The 23,483-nt window shown below is 40.2% G+C and overlaps 1 protein-coding gene across 11 annotated transcripts in view; it reads right to left on the reverse strand.

Annotated features, from left to right (window-relative positions):
• Positions 1 to 297: 297 nt before the first annotated feature.
• Positions 298 to 23,483, reverse strand: part of SRRM1 (serine and arginine repetitive matrix 1) — a 30,684-nt gene continuing 7,498 nt past the window's right edge. For 4 of the 11 annotated variants that reach the window (XM_055138387.1, XM_055138388.1, XM_055138390.1 and 1 more), the window contains 13 exons: positions 22,982 to 23,185; positions 22,235 to 22,429; positions 21,619 to 21,738; positions 18,745 to 19,019; positions 13,798 to 13,878; positions 12,742 to 12,828; positions 10,707 to 10,851; positions 10,290 to 10,331; positions 6,990 to 7,103; positions 4,099 to 4,560; positions 3,433 to 3,628; positions 2,326 to 2,535; positions 298 to 1,538 (listed from right to left, as the gene is read on the reverse strand). In XM_055138387.1, the coding sequence (XP_054994362.1) occupies positions 1,434 to 1,538; positions 2,326 to 2,535; positions 3,433 to 3,628; positions 4,099 to 4,560; positions 6,990 to 7,103; positions 10,290 to 10,331; positions 10,707 to 10,851; positions 12,742 to 12,828; positions 13,798 to 13,878; positions 18,745 to 19,019; positions 21,619 to 21,738; positions 22,235 to 22,429; positions 22,982 to 23,185 (2,236 nt within the window). In that variant the 3' untranslated portion in view covers positions 298 to 1,433. The remainder of the gene's footprint in view (positions 1,539 to 2,325; positions 2,536 to 3,432; positions 3,629 to 4,098; positions 4,561 to 6,989; positions 7,104 to 10,289; positions 10,332 to 10,706; positions 10,852 to 12,741; positions 12,829 to 13,797; positions 13,879 to 18,744; positions 19,020 to 21,618; positions 21,739 to 22,234; positions 22,430 to 22,981; positions 23,186 to 23,483) is intronic. The other 7 variants (XM_004603450.2, XM_055138386.1, XM_055138383.1 and 4 more) reach the window with 7 other exon arrangements.

A 23,483-nucleotide genomic window follows, 5' to 3' on the forward strand; every position in this document is an offset into this window, starting at 1 on the left:
ACTGCCAAAGAGTTCCCTGGTCCCTGGGGGAAAAAACAACCTTTTATCAATCATGCAGTCAATCCAGGCTATTTGTGCAGTCCCAACAATAGCAGCTTCGTTAAGCCTGTTTTTGTGGTCTCAATAAGGATGCCTTAGTGTATATGTAGGCATTGTTCACCTGTAATATTCTCTCTACACACAACAGTTAAACTTGGTTTTGCTAGTGTTATATATGTTCCAATCACATAGTGTTCACCCCTTCATTCACATTCCTTCACAGTACTTAGCATATTTCTATAATAAACATGGTAAAACCTAATTTTATCTTTTATTGCCCTTGTTCAATTTTCACTTTGCCAAAGGTGTTAAGGTAAAAGGAAATCAGTTGAAAATTTTCAAAGAAAGGTATGCTCCCTGCAGTACTGATCAAGTAAATTTAAGTGACCAACATTTTTAAATTTAGAAATTTATTCTGTTTAATCCACAAGCTTTATATAGCTTTAGTTTAAAAAAACAAAACAAAAAACAAAAACAGTGAAAACAAAGACACAATTTCAAAGTCTGGGCCCTTCCAGCTTTCCAAATACAAGAGCTCTGAAAGTTGTATATATCAATTGGAAGAACTGACAAAATTATGAATGGAGCCATGACATTTCATAAAACAAAATTTTCTATCAGTGAAGGATCCTTCCTGGGAATAGTTAATTGCCTTTACAAAAAAAAAAGAGAGAGAAGAGAGAATGAAATTCCAGTGTTCCAAATCAAGTTGTTACACATCAATATAACCCCACAGTGTCCTGGCAAAAAACCATGCTTTTATTTTCTGACTCATCCTATAAAGAGCTCAAATCCTGATTTATTTCAGCAGAGACTCCACAGGCAACAGGAAAGATTGTGGCATTAAAATTGTTTATACTTTTGTGGTAGTTCAACAGTGGTCTTACTTCTGGACAAGCTTGCAAACCATATAAAAAAGGTTGGAAGCATCATAACTTAAATGGGAACCAAGACTCAAATGAGAAAGAAAAGAAGAAAATTTGGAAAAAAAAAAAACAAAACCAACAGAAAACAAAAACAAAAATCAAAAAATTCCAACGAAACCATCAAAAAAACCCAAAATACAAACAACCCTCTGGGAATAGCCAGGGGCATTTAAATGAACCATAAGAATGCCAACAATATTTAAACCCCCTTTTTTAAAAAGGGAATTTTTTTTGGCTTAAAATATTTCATCCTAAATGAATTTATGTCAGCTGTCATTGAAAGAATGCACTAATACACTGTGGATACCTTTTGCAATGTAAATCCATGCCCCCTTTTTACATGGCGAATTTCAACCTAGCAATTATTACAACAAATGTTATAGTCTAAAGCTCAAACACATTTTAGCAATTTTGAAATTGAATTGCTTACAAACCAAATAAAATTTACATCGTAACAAACATTTCCACCTAAGACTGTGGGGACACTTGAGCCTTCCGCATTGATCTCAGGGCCTTTTCACGCAGGTGCTTTTCTAAGTCATCCAGGTTATCTTCAGCTTCACTTTCAATCTCCTAAAAAAGGTAAGAATGATGATATATAAATCTCAAGACACTTGGTAGAAAATGCAGAGTACAGAACAGAATCGAATAGCCATGTTGTCCTCATAAATGTGAATCTATCCAAAGCCACTAAATTTTAAGATTTACTAATTTTTATTTTTGGGTCACACCTGGTAAATGATGTTCAGGGGTTACTCCTGGCTCTGCACGCAGAGATTATTTCTAGTGGGACTCAGGGATGTCTGTGGGATATGGGATGCTGAGGATTAAACCTGGGTTTGCTACATGCAAGGCAAGCACCCTACCTACTGTACTATCATGCCGGCCCCTACATTTTAAGCCATAAATGGGTGAGTTGTATCATACAAATTACAAAATACAAGTAAGTTTTGTCATTCATATTCTCATCCTTGGTTTCAAGTTCCTGACAGATCCTCAAGAGATTTAAGTCCAGTTGCTAACTACTAGGAAGAAAATTGCTTAGCTACTTCTCAAAAACCAGGTGATCTGGGGCTGGAATGATAATACAGCAGGGTAGCACTTGCCTTGAATGAATGTGAAAGACCTGGGGTTTGATCCCCAGCATCCCATATGGCCCCCCAGCACCACCAGGAGTAATTCCTGAGTTCAGAGCCAGGAGCAACCCCTGAACACTGCTGGGTATGACCCCCAAAAGCAAACAAAACAAAACAAAAAACCAAAAAAAAGGACAAGGAAGAAAAAAAAAATCAGGTAGTTTTAGCTACTTGTATAAACTGTTAAAGTAGTCTTTAACTATCTTCTTAAAAAAATTAAATACCTTCTTGGGCTCTGGCTCTGCTTCAGGTTCTTCCTGTGCTGATGTGGTTGTGGGAGCAGCAAGGGCTGCAGGGGTTACAGGGACTGCAGCAGCTGCAGCTACAGCCTTTTCTTTCTTGTGTTTTTTGTGCTTCTTGTGCTTCTTATCTTTTTTGTGTTTCTTATCCTTCTTTTTCTTCTTTTTCTTCCCACCTCCTTCTTGGTCCGAATTCTAGAATTTTAGAAAAAAATAATAGCAATGAAGTCAATCTGGTTAAATTCTAATTATTTCCTAAACGCAATGACTAACTAGAAAAATTTCAGTACTTCATAAGAATTTAGGTGAATGAGTAGGTAGAAGTCCAAGGCTAGTAACCAGCAAGCAAAGTATTCTAAGAGACAGAGACCATAATGAAAGTAAAAGAGTTGGAAAGGATCTTGAAAGTAACTGATTTTATAACTTCCCCCAATTAACTTCAAATTAAACCAGGCTTTCTACATACAAGCTGTGAATCAGTTTCCTAGGGCTGATATAAGTTAAAATCTACTTCCATATCAAAGGAGAAGCAGCACATGCAAGTAGAAAGCAAAGCCTCTAAAATTAAGTAGGCCAGTGAACTGGATCCTGGTTTCTAAGTCTATTCTTTGATCTTGAATAAACTATTTTTTAATCAAACTAAAATGATTATAATCCCAAATTGCTTTGAGGATTAAAGAAAGTAAGTCACCCACAGATTTATCAACTATCATGTAGCAGGCATCTTTACAAAAGTTATTAAAAGGTATACAGTATAAATGATAATACTCTGGCCTCATCTGTCTAATCTTTAAGGTTGTATACTTTTTAATATTATTTTTAACTTTGGGGAATATACCCAGCACTGCTTGGGGGCCATTCTGACTAGAATAAAGAGGGTCATTCACTGAGTATAGACCAAAGTCATGCAATAGGCAGGCTCTGCAATAACTCAATCTAGGCTGGCTCATGAATCACATTTTTAAACAGTTACTCAAATTCCTTAATATTCCTGCACAGCAACTCAATCAACTCTATTTAAGGAGGACATCTAACCTCTGCTTCTAAATGATCACAATTACACTAGATATGTCTGGGAGTGTAGACACATACCCTTGCCGGTGATGGGCTTGGTGTTGGGCTTTTAGCCTTTTTGACTGGTACGGCCGGGGACCAGTTAGTAGAGGGTGATTGAGACTGGACAGGGGATGAAGGTGCTGGGGGCTTTTTCGCTGCTGGCTCAGGGGATCCTGAGACAGAACGGGAAGATGAAACCCTCCTTACAGACTGAGGGCTCGGCGTGGCAGTCCTAGAAAGACAAAAAGCATTAAGAATCTAGTAACAAGCTTTAAAAGTACTTTCTTACATAATCTGTGACTTGATTCTACTAGCACAAACCAAACTTGCTTCATGGGCAGCAGTTAAAGCCCCAGTTTTCTATCCATTCTCGGTTCATGATTTTTACATGAAATTAGCAATGTCAGTTTCTATATTTTATTTAAAACTACTTTTACTAGCTTCATTATGGGTACCTGAGAAACAGTCTATACATTTTAAAGTTTAATTTTAAGAAGAACACTACTCATTAAACTTGAACCTCTTAAGAACCAAGTAAGATTCTATGGCTTTGATGACATAAAAACAATTATGCCTAGAATTTGTCTTAAAAGTTTATATTACAGCTCATAATTTTTTGCAATTCTTTGTAAATGAGAGAAAAAGTCTCCAAAAAACTATGCATGCTAGTGTTCCTAAAGAAAAAGCATAAAATATTTTTACTTTTTTGTTTTTTTGGGTTCCGGAGTCCTGGAGACTCTCCTAATGGGCCTAGTACTTGGAGATGGGGACTGCCTTCTTTGGGGTGATGATGATGCTCCTCTTCGAACAGGTGGAGGACTAGAGGAAGTCTGAGGAGCTCGAGGCCGTGGTGAAGGCGAATGCCGTTTGTTTGGTTGTGGTGACCGGGCATCCCGGGTAGATCTGCTTGGGGAAGATCCTTTCCTATGCTTTGATGACAATGAAGGTGAACGTCTCTTGGTGACAGGGGAGCTTCTTTGTTTGGGAGGAGAATGGGAGACCCGACGCTTTGGTGGTGGAGATGGAGATGCCCTTCGTTTAGGAGGGGGAGGGGGAGAAGTCGTTCTTCTTTTTGGAGGTGGAGATGGCGAGTATCTCCTCTGTATCGGAGGAGAATATCTTCTTGGGGAAGGTGAGCGTCGACGCGGGGGAGGAGAGGGAGTCCTAGGAAAAACAAAACATTAACCTGAAAACGCAGTGAAACTAACCAGCTCTGGCTACACTGCAGCTAACACCATATGAAGTGAACATTTTTTTGGGGGTGGTGGTGGTGGTGGTGTTGTGTTTAGGGGACCATATGTGGTGCCAGAGATAGAACTCAGGTTAGCCACATGAAGGGCAAGCACCTTACCCACTATACTATCACTCAGGTCCCAAAGTGAATATATTTCTTAGTGGAAATGCTACAACCTTACTCTTCATTAAAAACAAACAAACCATTTAGTACAACTCCAGGTTGGGTATTCTAGATGATTATGAACAGTTAATGGAGGAAATAACTACAAAGTAAATCCAAATTGGTCATTAAACACAATCTGCATGGAATCCGTTACATTATCTATATAAGAAGTTGGTTTCATTATTATTATTAAGTTTTGGGGCCACTCCTAGCAGGACTAGGGTGGTCATATGTGATATCAGGGATTAAAACTGGGCTAAAGGAAAACATTGTATCTTCCGGATACAAACAAGCTAATTTAAGTAGTGGGACTCTAATAACTGGTCAACTTATTCTAAGTTCTGTGGTTTGTTTTTTTTTTCCCTTTTTGGGTCATACCTGGCGATGCACAGGGAGTCACTCCTGGCTCTGCACTCAGGAATCACCCCTGGCGGTGCTCAGGGGACCATATGGGATGCTGGGAATCGAACCTGAGTCAGCCGTGTGTAAGGCAAACACCCTACCCGCCGTGCTATCGCTCCAGCCCCAAGTTCTGTGTTTTAAAGAGGTCTCTTATACAGTGTTCTCTCTGAACTGGCATTTGGATTCTTAATTCTATTACATGGCACAAGCTTTGAAAGCTCTAGGAACTAGGGATACAGCTCAAAGTACTAGTGTACATGCTTTGCATGATGCCTATGTTCAATTCCCGGCACATGGTTTTCTAAGAACCACCAAATGCAACTCTCAAGCAAGAAGAAATAACCCCTTGGCATCACCAACTCCAAAACCAAACTTAAAAAATTAAAGGTTACTTCTACATATCCGCTCCCCTCATAGCCATGACTCATGACTATTTTATTTTTGTCTCAAAACACCACTTTTCATTTTAGGAAATGAGAGAGGAAGCAATGTATTCAACAGAGAATGTGGGCTTCTGTAGGAGATAGCTCAGGGGATCCTATAAAGTCAAAGAACCGCATACCCCGAGTTGAGATATGCATAACCCCAGAATGGAGCTGTGCCTCAGAAATTGCCAGGTCACACCTGGAGTGCTCAGGAGATCAAAGGTGGGAGTCAAAAATCTAACAAGAGTCAGCTTCATGCAAGGAAATGCCTTAGCCCTTGTATTATCTCTCTAGTCATTAATGATTTTGGGGCCGGAAAAATGATCCTCTGAGCACTGTCAGAAAAGAGCCCTGAACACTGCCAGCCCAGAACAGCACCTTCCACATCCCGCCACCCCAAAAAATACTAGTAATACCTAGAAATTACACGGTGCCAACAGGCATTACCTGGATGTTATTATTTTTTCCTTTGTTGAGGAGATATCTGCTGGGAAATCTCAAACTAAATATTTCCGTTTGCTCTAACTAGAATCTAACTCATTAAACTTCTATATTTATCTGTGATAAATATACTCATTATCTGAACGTTCCCGTGGTTTAATTACATGTGCAGCTGTATATCAGTTATTACTTCTCAAACCTACCCACAACACAGGCACCACTACTCTAGTGTGAGAGAGAGAGAGGGGGAAAGGGGGAGGGGGAGGGGGGAGGGAGAAAGAGAGGAAGAGGGAGAGGGAGGGAGAACCTGACAGTGGTTACAATGCTGCACTCAGGAACTACTCCTGGTGATGCTTGGGGACCGTAAGGGATGCTGAAGATTGAACTAGGGATGGCCACGTGTGAGGTGCACACACACACGTACTCGCTGTACTATTGTTCTGGCTGTCCAATCTATTTTTATCTCTACTGTTTTTTTGTTCCAGATTTTTTTCCCCTGGGCCTAGAGATATTCAGCGAATACTTCTGGCTGTATTTGGGGGAACATATAGGATGGATATAGAACCCTGACTGGCCACATGCAAGGCAAGAGCCCCACATGCTTGTATTTTTCCAGCCCCTGCTCTAGATTTTAAAACTATAAATGGCATTAATGTGTTTTTAATACATTGATAATAGCACTGTAGCATTGTTGTCCTGCTGTTCATCAATCTGCTCAAGTGGGCACCAATAATGTCTACATTGTGAGACTTGTCACTGTTTTTGGCATATCGAGTATGCCACAGGTAGCTTGCCAGACTCTGCCGTGCGGGCGGGACACTCTTGGTAGCTTGCCAGGCTCTCCAAGAGGGACAGCGAAAGCAAGTGACCAAGAATTTTAGTAACACAAACTTGCACCACTAGCTCTAGCTAGGATATCCAATTACCTTCGTCGTGGTGGTGGTGTGGGAGACCTGCGACGTCGAGGAGGAGGAGCAGGAGAAGGAGACCGTCGTCTTCTGGTGGGAGGCGGGGAGGGACTTCTCCTACGTCTACTACCACTAAAGTAAAGAATAATCATGGTTGATTCAGAGTCACCAGCATTTCTGATTCAGTGATCCCCAAAACATAGTTTCAATTATTTACTAAGAGCAGTAGCTGTAACAGTCCCTGAAAACATTACTTTTCAAAGTATAGATAAAAACTGTTATTAAATACCCTAGGCGACAATCAGAGTATGAGGCCAGAGAAACAGCACAGGGGTTAGAGCACCTGCCTTACATGTGGCCAATTCCAGTCACCACATATACAATCTCAGCATGTAAGGCCTTGCACATAGCTAATCCAAGTTCGATCCACATCATCCCATATGGCTCCCCCAAGAACTGCCAGAAGAGACCCCTAAGCACAGGGCCAGACCACCACCTGATATGGCTCAATACCCCAAACCCCGACAAGTTAACCATCATAAAAAAGAAAGTCTTTTTTGTGGTAAGAATAATTTTTGAAATTTTAATTTCAGGACATACACAGAATGGGTCACGATACAAAAGAAAAAAATTTTTTTTGGCTTTTTGGGTCATACCTGGCAAGACTCAGGTTACTCCTGGCTCTGCACTCAGGAAGTACTCCTGGCAGTGCTTGGGGAAACCATATGGGATGCTGGGGATCAAACCTGTGTTAGCCATGTATAAGGCATAAGCCTTACCTGCTGTACTATCACCCGGGTCCCTACAAAGTATTTATTTTGCTTTTTGGGTCACAACCAGCAATGCTCATAGGGCTACTCCTGGCTCAGAACTCAGGAATTACTTCTGGTGGCGCTCTGGGGATCATATGGGATGCCGGGGATTGAACCCAGGTCAGTCATGTGCAAGGCAAACACCCTACTTGCTGTATTATAGCTCTGTTCCTCCCCACCCAATATTCTTTTTTTTTTTTTTGGGGGGGGGGGGGTGTCACACCTGGCAATGTACAGGAGTTACTCCTGGCTCATGCACTCAGGAATTACTCCTGCGGTGCTCAGGGGACTATATGGGATGCTGGGAATTGAATCCAGGTCGGCCACGTGCAAGGCAAACGCCCTGCCTGCTGTGCTAGCGCTCCAGGCCCTAGAAAATGTTCTTAACATAATGTAAGGGGGTGAAAAGTTTGAGAGCACTGCTTTGGGGCTAAAGAGATAGCACAGTGGGTTAAGGTGTTTGCCTTGTGGAGCCAAATGAAGTTAGTTCCTAAAGTTTATGATTGGCTTTTTTCTCTTTAAAACAAAGGTTAGGAGCGGGAGTCAGTGTAAGTAGGGTGTTTAATCCCCAACATCCCCTATGGTTCCTGGTACACTGCCAAAAGTGACACCTGTCAGAGTGCAGAGCCTTAAGTAAGTCTCAAGATACAGCTACATGTGGCCAAACCCCATACATATACCCCCTGGATCCTGCCAGGAGTCACCGTGAGCACAGACCCAAAGTAAGCCCTGAGACAGTTGGATGGGGTGGGGAAGCCCAAATTGCAAAAGGAGATAACATATCAAGACAGAAAAGTTTCTAATGAATGAAATGCTAATACTCAAAGGACAGTAAAGGTTAAGTCACTTTACTATTAGGGTCAATCTGAAAAGTATGTTAAGGAGCATTAAACACCCAAAGAGAACTGTTTAAGAGATAATGTTTTTCAATATCAAAACCTTGCATACAAAATACGTCAAGCCAAGGTGCATTTTCCTTCTTAAAATACAGTAAGTAACAAAACATATTTCCAAGTAATTCTTTTCCTGTCTTTACATCCTAGATACCTAACGACAATTTTATTTTTGGGACACATGCAGTGTGTTCAGGGAACCATGCAATGCCAGGGATTGAGCCTGCAGGACGCACAGTTTGTGAAGCTTCAGCTGGTGGAGCTGCTGGAGTGCTCCAACCAAGCCTTTAAGTGATCTGATCTCCCTGGTCCCTAGTAACAATTTCTAACTTGTTAAGCTACAAGATACTAGTTCAAGTATCTCTTATACAGAGGCAAAGACATAATGGAGCAGGATAATGGCCAGTTACTGTTTCATTGTTTTAAATGAGAAAAAAACAAACAAAAAAGAACAAACAAAAAAAACCCAATCCTCCCTTGAATAGTCCCATTATTTGTATGTTAATGGTGTGCTCAGATAAAGAGAAGAAATCTTAACCATTAACCTAATTTAGTAGTAAAGAATTTAGTTACCAGGCTAGCAAGTTTAAAAAAAAGCTACAGTTGAAAAAAGAATTCTGTAGCATCCAAACTTATCTTTTTTTGGATCTTCATTTTTTATTGAGTCACTACTGCAGTGAATACTGTTTTTGCTCCATTAGGACGCTGCAGACTGGTTCCAAAAAACCTTTCAATAAACTACTCCATTAGTGAGATTACCTAAAACAACTTTAAACTCATCTACAAAAAACAACACTATTCTGGCTGGAGAGGTAATATACCAAGTAAAGCAATTGCCTTGCATACAGCTAGGTTCAATCTCTGGCACTGCATATAGATCCAATTCCAGGGAATAAGCCCTGAACACTGCCAGGTGTTCCCCATGCCAAAACCAGAAAAATAGAAAGACAACATAATAAATGAGTTATTTGGAAACCAAGGTTAAGGATACAGCTCAGGGGCTGGAGCAATAGCACAGCGGGTAGGGCGTTTGCCTTTCACGCGGCCGACCCGGGTTCGATTCCCAGCATCCCATATGGTCCCCTGAGCACCGCTAGGAGTCATTCCTGAGTGCAGAGCCAGGAGTAACCCCTGTGCATCGCCAGGTGTGACCCAAAAAGCAAAAAAAAAAAAAAAAAAAAAAAAAAAAAAAAGGATACAGCTCAACGGTAAAGTCTATTCATACAGAGACCAGAGTTCAATACTCAACCTGCTATAAAACCTCAATAAACCATGGTCTCCTTTATCTAACAAATATAATTCTTTCAAAAACACTATATTGGGGCCTCTGCATGTACTTTACTTTGGTACTGGGGGTATGGCCCAGTGGCAAAGCATATGCCTTGCTATAGGAGGACCCAACTTTGACCTCCAGCAGCACAATAAAAATTAAACTATGTACAACTTTATTAAGTTGGTGTGTTAAGAAATATAAACAAATCAAAAGAAGTGAAAATTTCTTCATAGCTGTACCCAGTTTATATCCATAAATAGGGCAAGACTGTCAAGACAGTAAATTCAATCACCAAAACTTTGACAAACAACCCTAGTTTACAAAGTAGTATCTAACCAACCTTTTAGTCATTGGCGATTGCCATCGCTTTCCCATCTGCATCCTGAGAGCAGTGGAGAAAAACAAAGGTCAAGAATTTCATTCATCACATTATGTAACGGAGTCAGACTTTACCACTAACAGAAACATACATTTAATGTTCAAAGATATTTGGGAATTAATGCTATGAATAATTGGTCTCTTTTAAATCATGCACATGCCAGATGGTAGAAACCACAGGAAATTCTCATTAAATAGCAACCAACCATTCAAGCAAAGCAAACCACCCCAAACCAAAATCTGAACCACCTCCTTCAGATGTCCTTAAAATGAAGGAGTTTACCAAATTCTAAAGTAAATTCATAGCTTATCCATTAGGTTATAAAGCTTCCTCACAATTACAGAACATTATTGAGGATTACTGAAGAAAAGACATTACCGAGGGGAAGTCTCTTTCTGGCGCTTCCTTGGTGATGGAGAAGCACTCCGGGAAGGGGAATGTCTCCGTCGTCTGCCTACCTCACCATTCTTCACATGTGATCTCTTAGGTCGCTCATCTTCTGAAGAAGATGAGGAGCCAGAATCTATTAACAGAGAAAGCATTAAGTATTAAGCCCACGTTAAGAGTCTCAACTTTTGAACTGTAAGTGAAGAGATTCAATCCACTAATATAAATAAGCATACAGAGAAACCATTCATTCTGAACAAATACAGCATCAATATAGGCTCATTAACTTAAAAACTGAGCATAAAGAGATCACAGTTATGTTATTTAAATCATCTTTACAGCATAATCCAACCAAAACAAGTGTCTCTTAAGAACTGCAGTATTGGGTCAGAAATACTACGATGGATAACATAGTCAGTCCCACAAGTCCCACTGGGAAAATCCCCAAATAGAGTCACCCATAACCACCCCTTAGCCCAATTTTTGTGTTGGCTGGGGATGAAGTGCTCAGTGGTAGTGAGCCTGCGTTACATGTGAAAATCCTGGGTTTGATCCCCAGCACTATTAATAAATCCATTGAAAGACTTCGTATTTGAACATTTATGTTCATTATCGCTGGTATTAATCAAACAGAACATTTTAAGTGACATTTCCTATGAACTTGGTAGCAAATGTCCACAAATGCTTGGAGAAAAACTTGTTTACCCGGTTTCCTTAAAATAGCAACCGTACCCAATTATTCTATTAAATGTTCAGGGATTACTCTTGGCTCCGCATTAAAGAATTATTTCTGGCAGTACTCATAGGACCATAAGAGATGCCGGGGGTCAACCCCGAGTTGGCTGCATGTAAGGAGGCAAGTGCCCTACCTGCTGTACTATTTTTTTTATTAAAAAAAAAAAGAAAGAAAGAAAAAAGAAAAAGAAAGTTCCTAGGCCAGAGGAACTTACAACAGGTAAGGTTACTATACAACAGTGTTTAAATTGCATGCAGCAGACCCAGGCTCGATCCCTAGCACACACATCTATGGCCCTGAGCACCATCAGGAATGATCCCTGAACGGTAAGCACTGCTGAGTGTGGCTCTCAGCACCGCCACCCTGGACTCCCTCCTTATTTTGTTGCCGTATCTGTAGTTTCCTGGGTTTGCTCCTGACTTTTCTGCTCAGGGGACCAAATGGGGTGGTCGTAGATCTATTGAACCATGGTTAAGCTGCTTTACTAGCCCCAGGCTAGTAAAGAGAACAGATCCATGGTAAGAACAAGGAGAGATGTCAAAATACTAAGAGTCAAGACACTGGAGCTGAGATGAGAGTATAGCAGATAAGGCATTTGCCTTGCACAGGGCTAACCTGGGATTTGATCCCTGGCACCTATATGGTGCCCTGAGCCCCACCAGGAGTAATCCCTCAGTGAAGAGTCTGGATTAACCGGAGAGATGTATTGCCAGGTGTGGCCTCCCTGTACCCCTCCAAAAAATAAATAAATGAATGAATGAATGAATAAATAAATAAATAAATAAAAGGACAACATAATCTATTATTTGAACTTAGGTTTGACTTGTTTGCATGACAAAAGTTCTGGTATTAAACGATATGTATGATATTACTGATCAGAATGACATTAAACCAGAATATTAAAGCAGAGAAGGTGCTTGCCTTGCACACAGCTGACTCAGGTTCGAATTTCAGTATCCCAAAATGTCCCTGAACCCACCAGTAGTGAGTCCCGAGTGCAGAACTAGGAGTAATCCCTGAGCATAGCAGAGTTGGCCCAAAAACCAAAAGAAAAAAAAAATTTCACCCTTTGTGGCCCAAAAGGAAAAATAGACAAAAGAAGGGTTGGAGAGATAATATAGCAAGGTGCTGTATTATCCTTTCAAGTAGCCCACCTGGGAGGTGGTGGGGTGTAGAGGGTTTTGTAAACAATTATACATCTTTAATCTTGTACTTGTTTTGTTTTACCTTATGTTTTCTAAAGATCTATTTTCTAACAAATTAAGAAAAAAAATGTTAAAGAGTCCATACCAGATGAAGACTGCTGGTTCTGTCTTCGGTACTGGCGTCTTTGTTGTACAGAATCTGCTGCAGCCATTTTGCCACCTTTATCTTCTTCTGAAAGATGGATATATTTAGAAAGTGTTTCTTTAGTTATACAAATACAGATGCAATATAGTTGAATAGGAAAACTGTTTTTTCAACTTATTTGGGGGTGTATCACTCTTGGAGATACAGGAGCCAGCTACTGACAATTTGGTACTAGGATAAGGCCAATCAGTGCTGTGCAGCACTGGGTCACAACCCCCAGTTCTGGAGACAGGAATGAGACAATGTGTGTCATGGATAAAAAACTGGGGTCCACAGGAATGCTGGGCATGCTCTCCAGTGGTGTTATCTTTCAGCTGCTGGTCTCTTAAACTTTTATTTGGCCGAGTCAAGCAATTTATTTTCCCCTTAGAGGAATGGTTTAAAATGGCAATTAAGAGGCCTGGAGTGATAGTACAGTGGCTAGGGCATTTGTCTTGCAGATGGTCTAGCTGGGTTCGATCCCTGACACCCCATATGGCCTCCCAAGTCCACCAGGAATGATCCCTGAGTTGTAAGCCCTGAGCACCACTGTGTGTGCCACCCACCCAAAAATAAAGTAAAATGCCAATTAAAACTATATTTTATTGGTGAGAGGCCTATACTCAAGGGCTGCTTAGGATAACACCCTGCATATTGCCTGGTTAATACTCCCAGAAGCACAAGGGGAACAAGTGGTGCCATGGATAGGCCTTCGGCATGCAAACTATGTGCTCTACCACTCTGAGTTATCTTACAATTATGGTTATCTTTGCCAAACATACAAATTTATGTGGTCATTTACTACAGGTGAGGCTGGATGTCACTTCATGAGCCTTATTTTAATTAACAGTCAAAACCCTAAAGCATGTGCTGCAGACTTCAGAGATCCACACCTCAAAGATTAAAAAAGAGGCCCAGATACATTAATTAGAACAACAAGCAATAGTTAAGGACAGATGAACTAATTAAGATTAACCCCCCCAACCCCTTTCATCCAAAAGGACAAAAAAAACTTACCTGACTCTGATAACTCCACTTTTCGAGGCTTGGGTGCTGGTGAAGGGGACTCTCTTTTCTCGGTACCTTTATGCTTTGTGACTTTAAAAAATAATTTTTAAAAAATGAGAAGGGGAAAACACTTACCCTGTCCTAACCCCATTTACCTTATCCTAACTCCGCCCTCCAGAAAAGCTAAAGGGCAAGATATCATTTTGTGGCCATACTGGAGATACTCAAGGGACCATATGGGATGCCAGGGATCTAACTTGGGTCAGCCCCAAGTACAACCCGCTGTACTATCTCTCTGGACTATTGCTTTTTTTGGTTTTAAGGTCTCACCTGGTGGTGCTCAGGGGCTATTCTTGGCTCTACAGTGACCCTTGATAGTGCTTGGGGAACCATATGTGGTGCAGAGGATTCAAACCAGGGTCCACCATGTACAAGGCAAGCACCATATCTCCAGTATTTTTTGTCTCCAGCCCACAGCAAGAGAACTTAATAGAACAAATATAGATGATTATTTCCATAAAGAATTTGAAAATGAAATAACTATTTCTCACAAGATCTTGCTATCTAAACAATACTTAAGATGGAAGAATTTTCAAGTGTTTGGTGCAAAGTCTATAAACATTTATATTACTTTTAAATCTCAAGATTCTCCCAAAGAAACAACAGTCAAGGTCTGAGTGGAACACCTCTGAAGACAACACCACCATAAAAACTTTCAAGTGCTAACTTCAGGTGAATTCAGAAAACGAATGAAAGAGGGCCGGAGAGATAGTATAGTGGGTAGGGTGCTTGCATTGCACGAGGCCAACCCAGGTGGGATTTCCAGTACCCCACATGGTAACCGGAGCCCCACCACGAGTGATCTAGCCTAAAACGTGCTACAGTCCTTTGAGTTATATCCCTAAGCCACTATTTATCATTTTATCAACATTCAATTCTTGCAAAGATAATAAACATTTAATTATAAACCCACACACCCAAATTACCTATTAGATCTGAGTTGTAAATATTTTTGTAAGAATACATTTCTCTATGATACATTGTAACAGTGGTTATGTTTGCAAGCTAGTTAGCAAATGCCTACTTAGTAAATTATGTAATTAACCTAACAATCTACATTTTTTCCCCTCACGAAAAGTTTTATTCTGACTCAATCTCATCAATGGCATATCTAAAAAAATCTAATTATTGTTAACATATAGCATTAGCCAAATATATTATCTAAACAGTAGTCCAACATATACCGCCCTGCTTTTAATAACTGAATCACAGCTAGTTAGTTTTAATGTTTCACTGGAAATCTTTGCTTATTTATCAAGAGATTATATTTACTTTGTTATCCTAATACTTTTCCCTTGTTTCAGTTTTTTTTTTGGCCACACCCTATTACCCTGGCTCTGCATTCAGGAGTTATTCCTGACATTGCCTAGGGGAACCACACCTAGGGGGTCAGCCCTACCAGCTGTATTATCCCTCCAGCTCTTTATGCTAATAGTTTTTATTTTTAGTATCTCAAGGGGCAAAATCCTTCTAGCATAAAGTCAGAAATCTTTTACGTCAACTAAAAAATATTCATTTAAAATTTACCTCAAGTTTATCAATTATTAATCTTCCAGACTGGCCAAAAAGATGACTTGGAAGATAAGTTACTCTGACCATAATCAGAAAATAACCATTGTCTCCAAAATATAATTTACATAGCTAAATTTATAATTCAAATTACCACCAGTGGTACAGATTTGGGGGGGAGGAGGGTCTCCTCAAGAAGGATTCCTCTCTAAAATACAACCTAAAATCTATTACATTCCAAAGTCACTGCTTTACATTCCAAAAAAGAAATTTTCTGAAATCATACTACCAAATGTTATCAGTTACAAATCTGGGGTTCTGGGGTAAAAAAGTTAGGCAGAAGTATTTGTACTAGTGACGGGAGCAACAGTACAGCGGGTAGGGCACTTGCCTTGCATGCAGCCAACCCAGGTTCGATCCTCGGCATCCCATATGGTCCCCCGAGCACTGCCAGGAGTAATTCTTGAGTGCAGAGCCAGGAGTAACCCAATCAGGGTAAGAATTTAAACACAGCCTTCAGGTACCATCCCCCCCCCCAAAAAAAATTAAACACCAGTCCTGACTAGTTAATTTTTCTTTTTCTGTTGAATTTTTGTTCTCCCAAGTAGTTTCAGGGAGTCTTGGAGACATTCCTGGACATTGTTGACCAATTAGGCCAACAGTACAATATTTCAGCCCTGTGATAGGTTCTTGAGGGGTCCTTTGGGGACCATGGGTCAGAGAAATAGTACAGCGGGTAGGGCACTAGCCCTGCACGTAGTTGACCAATGTTCAATCCACGACACCCCATATAGTCCCTCCCTTAAGCAAGGCCAGAGAGCAGAGCCAGGAGCAATCCAGACATTGCTGGGTGTGGCCCAAAAACATCAAAAATGAAACTGAACAGAAGTCAGTTGAATACAAGTCATGTGCCTTTACCCCTGTACCATCTTTCTGATACCGACTTTACTTTTTTATGAAAATCACTAAAGATTTTTTCTAACCCTGAAACTTCATTAAGTCTAAAATCATCTTGAAATAGTAATTTTTTGTTCAAGGACAGAAAAAGCCTCACCCTGTGACCCCATCCACCACTTCACTGAGAACAGCCCTGCGCACTGCTGGGTATGGCTTCACTCCCACCCCCAAACAAAATAATTATCTTCACGTATCAGAATCAATACTAGCCTCAGTAGACCCAAGACAAAGCCATAGTATATGACTCTGTAGATAGAGTTTTGTTTGGTCATAGATCCTGAATTCATAGCACACAAAACTGTTTTCCACCAGAAATTTCTCTTCCGTGTATATAACTGATATTTCTGATAAGCAATAGCCCATTACCCCTTCACAAGACATCAAAATACAAAATTAGATGTCTGCACAGACTCTTAAGGAATAAGTCCTGAGCACCATAAGGTGTGCCCCCCCCAACAAAAAAGACCACATATTTAATTGCAGCAAATTAACAGTGAAAGTCAGGGAATAATCTACATATTACTCTTGCTGGGGGTGGGGCTTGACACCTGCTGGTGCCCAGGAGACCATTTCATTTTAAGCCTCTAACTGGGGTTGGCATGACGCAATGCAAGTGCCTTAACCTCTCTATACTCTCTATACATTTTTCTAGCACTCACATTATTACTTTTTACAGATCATCGTTCATTGCCAGTCTCCTTTTCACTGACAGTTTACTAAGTGTACCAGTTCAAGAAAAAGTAAAGCAAAACTGCCTTTCTAGAAATCATCATGTTGGAGGAACAGATTAGGTTGGGGGAATTAAAGGAAGGAACAAGGTAACTAGAAAGTAGCCAAAAGGATATATACGTTAACCTTTCAGTACCTGTACTACAAACCATAATGCCCAAAAGGAAAGAAAACAGGGGGACTAGGGGTAAGGGTGGAAGGAAGGAAAATGGGGATATCAGTGGTAGGAAAAACCCAGTCATGAATAACTTTGTAACTGTGATTAAAAAAAAAAAAAAGTAAAAGAAAAGTAATTAAAAAACAGAATTTGATCAAGTTCACCAGAATATTTAAAGCTTTGCTCCTCAGAATTTCTTCTTCTTAGGGACATAACCAGCGGTACTCAGAATTCACTCTCAGACTACGCCTGGTAGGGTTTGGGGGACATGAGGTGCTAGGGATTAAATTCAGATGGGTAGGGTGCAAGATAAGCATCCTACCTGCCGTAGTATTTCTCCAGCTCCTACTCACTATTCTTAATTCTGCTGACACCGAACAAATTTATTTTGAGAAGTGAGGGAAGACAAAGAGATGTATTCAAGATAGAACCCATGTTTCACAACAGGGAGCAAAAGTCACTCTCACTTTTAACCTAAAAATTTAATGTGATCAAGGCAATCCCAGTATAGATTAACCTACAAAGTGCATTTAAAGTCTAGCTATCTTGGCCAGGGAGATAATGGACTCTTGCCTTGCTATGTGGCCCAGCCTGGTTCTATCCCCACACTGCATTTGGTTCTCAAAGCACCACCTGGAATAAATTATTCCTGAGTACAAAGCCAAGAATAAGTCCTAAGCACTGGATGTGGCCCGTGGGTTCAGGTTTAATCCTTGGCACTGAATGGTCCCAAGCATGCCAAGTACGCCCACTTTCCTAACCTCCAACCCCAACAAAATCCACCAAAGCAAAACTCAGTCGTGGCTTGGGAGACAGTTGAGTAGTAAATTAAATGCATGAAGCCCTGTATCAAGATTTCCAAGACTGCTCTCTTTCCCAAGCAATAAAATCTATTTATTATAGCAGCTTTACCTGCCCCCCCCACCCCGAACTCACCTTTCAGCCTTGTTTTACCATTCCAGCCCTAAATACCAGAGTCCCTGAAATTCAAATAAACCCCAGTCCCCTCCACCCCATGTACTGAATGCTAAAAGAGCAAACCTCAGTCAGTAAACTACAATCTTTAATAATACCAACCCAGTATTCTACTTGCCTGATTGCATCACAGATCATAAATTTCTCAGAATTCAAGCTTCAAGAGAAAGGACTGCTCTTAGAAGAATCCTGCCCAGAGCCTATTTTTGTTTTTTAAATCAGTCTTTAAAAGAACACTGCGTCCTTCTCCCTTAGGAGCACAATTTGCACAAGAAAGAATATAAAGTCTTATAGTAATATCATCAAAAATATCTTCAGAAGGAAAAAAGTTAACCAGTCTCTTAATTTCTCCACCTACTCAATGCCAGAAGGCATTGCTAAGACAAAAGTTTTACAAATAATTTCGACAGACAGAAGAACTTAAGGCAGGAAAGAAAAGGTAAGCCTTTAAGCAAAGAACATCACCTACAAATATCATGTAATTACTTCATACTTTTGAGGAAGAGAGTATCAAAGAATGAGGCACTTTATACAAAGAACAATTTTAAAAAATGTATGCTGTTTTTTACCTTTACCTGAAGTTCTCCCTGGAGAGACAGAAACACGACTTTTTCTTGTACGGTTTGACTGCTGGGGTGTTGGGGAATGACGAGTTTTTGGCGGTGGACTTGCTGGAGGTGACGGCCTATGCCTTCGCCTAGGAGGACTTGTTGAAGGAGACAACCTACGAGTTTTCCGAGGGGGGCTGGATGTCCTCTTAGGAGGCTTCTTTGGCGGTGACCGGGAACGAGATGAAGATGACGATGAACTACTCCCAGACAAAGATGCTGATGAACGCCTTCTTCTGTGAAATAAAAAGTATTTATACTCATTGACTATTTATTTCTTAAAGTCTTACAGGGATGACTGTTTACACAAGAATATAGCTATGTTTATCTGACTTTTGAGTTTATGTAGCTAAACACATAAATGAGTTTCATAACCTATGATAGGAAACAGCTAGTTCTAGAACTAAATAGAACTTATTCTAATAATTGTCTTTGCAGTCATAAAATATGCCTTGTACTAAAATAAAATAACCAGTCTTCATTCCTTAGGAATGGTATCAGTGTTTGGAGTTTGCACATAAAATATGGAAGGTAAAATGTTTTCATTTAGTTAACACAATGTCAACTTAAAGAATGCATTAAAAAAAAATGCAAGACAAATTCAATTAGCTACATAAACTTAGAAGCAGGGGCCTCTCGAATTCTGCGTTAAGTTCTGTTGCAATTATGTGTACCTGCAGAATTCACCTTTGGCAGAAGAATTCCTGAGAACCTGAAAAAAAGAAACCCTACCTTAAGTGTGAGATAAAAACTGGCTGAAAGGGAATCTTACACAATCTGTAAATATTTTGACTATTAATAGGCACAACAAAAACATGCTGTTTTGCAAAACTCCAATAGAAAAAGTAGCTATTTCTACTAGTCCTGCACTAAAATGCAATAACAATTTTAAATTTTAGAAAAAAGTGTGATGCCGTGAAATCATGGGGTGTGTTATAAACATTACACTTTGACAATAATCTTTCAGAGAAAAATCTTTGTTTTAGGGTTACAGCTAGCTGTGGGGGGGGACCATATGTGGTACTGTGACTCAGACTCTGGTCACCCACATGGAAGGCAAGTGCCATACCTGCTGCTGCTGTTCTAGTTCTTTAGCCCCAAGAAAAGTCTTTTAAAAACATATTACTGAAAATTTACTAACAGAACAATATCAACAAGTTACTGATTATTGTTCCCATTTCTAAGTTTCTTAAAAAAAATAAATCAATTCTTAAATGTTCTCAACATGGAGCTGGAGACAAGGCTGCCTTGCATAATGCCAACCCTGATTTGATCCTGGGCACCACATTATGTTCCACCAAGCATACTCAGAAGCAATCCCTAAGCATGGAGCCAAGCATAAGTCCGGAACACAGAAGAGTATAGCCCAACTTCTCCCCACACACAAAGAAAATACTCCTAAAATAATCTAAATTATAACCATCATAATTCCCTTCAAAATCAAGTGAAAGGTAAGTCTCAGGAAGAAACAAAACTGCCACCCCAGCAACTGTCTTTTCATTAAATGATAGAGGCTAGTATTTTATTTTGTGCTAATTAAAAAAAAATGTTTTATCAAGTAACATTTATCAACTGTCTTTTCATTAAATGGCAGATGCTAAGTATTTTTTCTTGTGCTAATTAAAAAAAAATTTTTAAGTAACATTGGTATTAGCAGAGTTACACATTATCTCATAAAAATAACTAATGTTTGTATCTATGAATTATAGTTAATCTCCAATTTGAACTGCTACCAACAAATACCTCTCTAATGAAAAACATCTAGGGGGAAAAGAGGCATAATGCAAATGGATTTCAATACTGGGAAATACAACTCTCTGGCCCTGTAGCACTAATCTTTTCAGAAGCCTATAGTAATTGAAAGTCAAACGAAAATGAATAGACAATTCTTTTCCTGTAGGATTTCTTGGGGAGACCTGAAACCAATAAAAATGTTGGGACTGGAAAGATAGTATAGCGGATAGGTCATAAGACTCATGGTACCCCATAATGTCTCTGAGCCCACCAGGAATGATCCAATAGCACAGTCAGAAGTCCTGAACACTGCTGGGTGTGGCCCCCAAACAAAAGGATAAAAATGAATACACTATTATAAACTAGAGAATAGCTCAAAGGGGAGTCTGGTCCTCCACATTGCACGGTCCCCCAGCACTGCCAAATGTGGTGTGCCCCCCCTTCGCCCCCCCAAAATAAGGCAGAGCAAAACCCACTTAGTGGCCTGGAAAAACAGTACAAAGGTTAAGGTGCTTGCTTATTATCAGCATGTGGCTGTGATTTGGTTTAAATCTCAACAATGCGTAGGGTCCCCCGGCATTGTCAGGAGTGAGTGGCTCCTAAGCACGAGTGTGCCCTCTCCTGCAAAATCCAACAATCCCCCAAAACCAAAACCCCCACTTCATCAAAAAACAAAACAAACAAACCCATGTGTCATAAGACAATGACTTTTTTTTTTGCTTTTTGGGTCACACCTGGCAATGCACAGGGGTCACTCCTGGCTCCTCACTCAGGAATTACTCCTGGCAGTGCTCAGGGGACCATATGGGATGCTGGGAATCGAACCCGGGTCAGCCGCGTGCAAGGCAAATGCCCTACCCACTGTGCTATTGCTCTAGCCCCAACAACGAGTTTCTTATCTACTCTCCTACCGCTGGACTAGCAGTGATGTTTTTTAATAGCTCGAACAGCAGCACTATACTGCAAATCAGATGGGCTCTTACAAAGAAGTTATCTACTATCACCCATGAATTCTTTCTGCTAGATGGACAATAGTAAAAATGAGTATAAAACATGATGTACTTTTATATACCTGACACTTTATGAAACTAAAATTCTCACCTTCGCACTGGAGATCTGCTTCTTCTATGCCGTGGTGGAGGTGGCATTCGTCTTGGTGGAGACCGTCTTCGAGGAGATGGACGCCTTCTTGGGCTTGGCCGCCTTCTTGGTGAGTATGATCTGCCACATCAAAACAAAATTAAGGGCTAAATATGCTAGGAGTAAGGGGGAAAAAATCACTTGATACACTTTTAAAATTACTTAAAAGAAAATTTCAAAGTATATAGTTTTCATTGGTGAGAGACTTACAGCACACAGAAAATGCCTCAGTAACTCTATTTTTCTCACATTTTACAATTACTTATGGCATTCTACCTGAGGAAAGCGCACAATCTAAGGAATAGGGACTTCCAGTACCACCAAAACAAAAGAACCAACCAACCCCAAAGAACCAAAAAAGGGGCTAGAGAGATAATACAGTGGTAAGGCACTTATTTTGCATGCTAATAATCTGGGTTCGATCCCCAGCACCTTACATGGTTCCCTGAGCTCTTCCAGCAGTGATCCCTGACCACAAAGCCAGGAGTAAGCCCTGAGCACCACTGGGTGTGTCTCCCCCCCCCAAATTAAAAATCAATCAATAAAAACCTACATTGATCTTAAAGCTGTAACTCACCGTGATCGGGATCTGTGGCGTCGTCTTGGTCGAGTATGAGAAGGAGAACGAGAACGTGTTCGAGATCTGGATTTGGATCGTGACCGAGATCTTGGTCGCGTCTTCTCCTTTTCTTTTTCCTTTTTGGAATTTTTCTCTGGAGAAGGCTCTTTAGGTTCTGGTACAGGTTCAGGCTTGGGAACTTTCAGGATGTCACTGTGGACACAAAGCTTGTTATTCTTCTCTTCTCAAGATTTCTCAGTCACAATAGATGATGTAGTCCCAAAATAGATGAATCAATGAAATCTAGTATGCAACTAACAACACTTTTGGTGAATTACTCACTGGGCAGAGAAAAGAGAAGCAGTATATACGCAAAAGAGAACACCTGTTCTCCAGAGTGGAAAAGGCAGAGACAGAGATAAGCAAGATTCATGTTAAAGGAGAAACACAGGCTTGAAGAGCAAACCCGCAACTAACAATTCTAGCCACTTTTTTTTTAAAAACATGCAGTCATCTACAGTAGTATTAGGAATAACCTTAGAGCACTTTATTCAATATTAAATTTTTTGGGTCATAGTTCGCTTAGTGCTGAGGTCCTTTGCATACAAAGCATATGCACTAGCCAATAGCAATCTTCTAGTCCCAATTTGAATCTCTGATAAACCTAGTTGTACAATTTTTAAAAAATCTGAAAGCATAATTTCTTTAATTTTCATGTAGTAGTATAAAGTTGTTGATTTATCAATGGATGGTTTGTGCACTTGCCTAGTAGAAGTGGCCTCTTGTACTGAAGGTTCCTTTACTTTCACTGATGGTTCAGGGAGCTCTGGAGTTTTTTCCTTCTTTTCTGGAGCAGGGGAAGGACTCCGGCTCTTGGTTCTGTGACGGGGAGATCGAGAATGACTGCGCTTTCTCTCTCTCCTGACAGGGGAAGATCGTCTTCTAGGGGAAGGAGATCTGGATTTGCGTCTAGGATGAAAGCAATTTTTTCAGGTTTTTGGAAAATGTTGATTGGGGAAGAGAATCAAAGGGAGAAGCGATAACCATTTTTTATTTTACCACTGTTGTTTATTTCTGAAAAGTTTATGAAAACAGATAACCTATCACAGTACCTTGATAGAGCCAAGAGAAAAGTAAGCCAGGGAAACAGAATGTTCTCTGTAATACCAATTATGAAAACAAGCACTGACATGGCTCTGGATCTAGATTTGTAATCATCTCCAGAAAGATTACAGATGAAGACCAACTTAACTTTTCAGAGGAAGGG

This window comes from Sorex araneus, chromosome 5 (genome assembly GCF_027595985.1).
Source record: "Sorex araneus isolate mSorAra2 chromosome 5, mSorAra2.pri, whole genome shotgun sequence".
Classification (NCBI taxonomy): domain Eukaryota; kingdom Metazoa; phylum Chordata; class Mammalia; order Eulipotyphla; family Soricidae; genus Sorex; species Sorex araneus.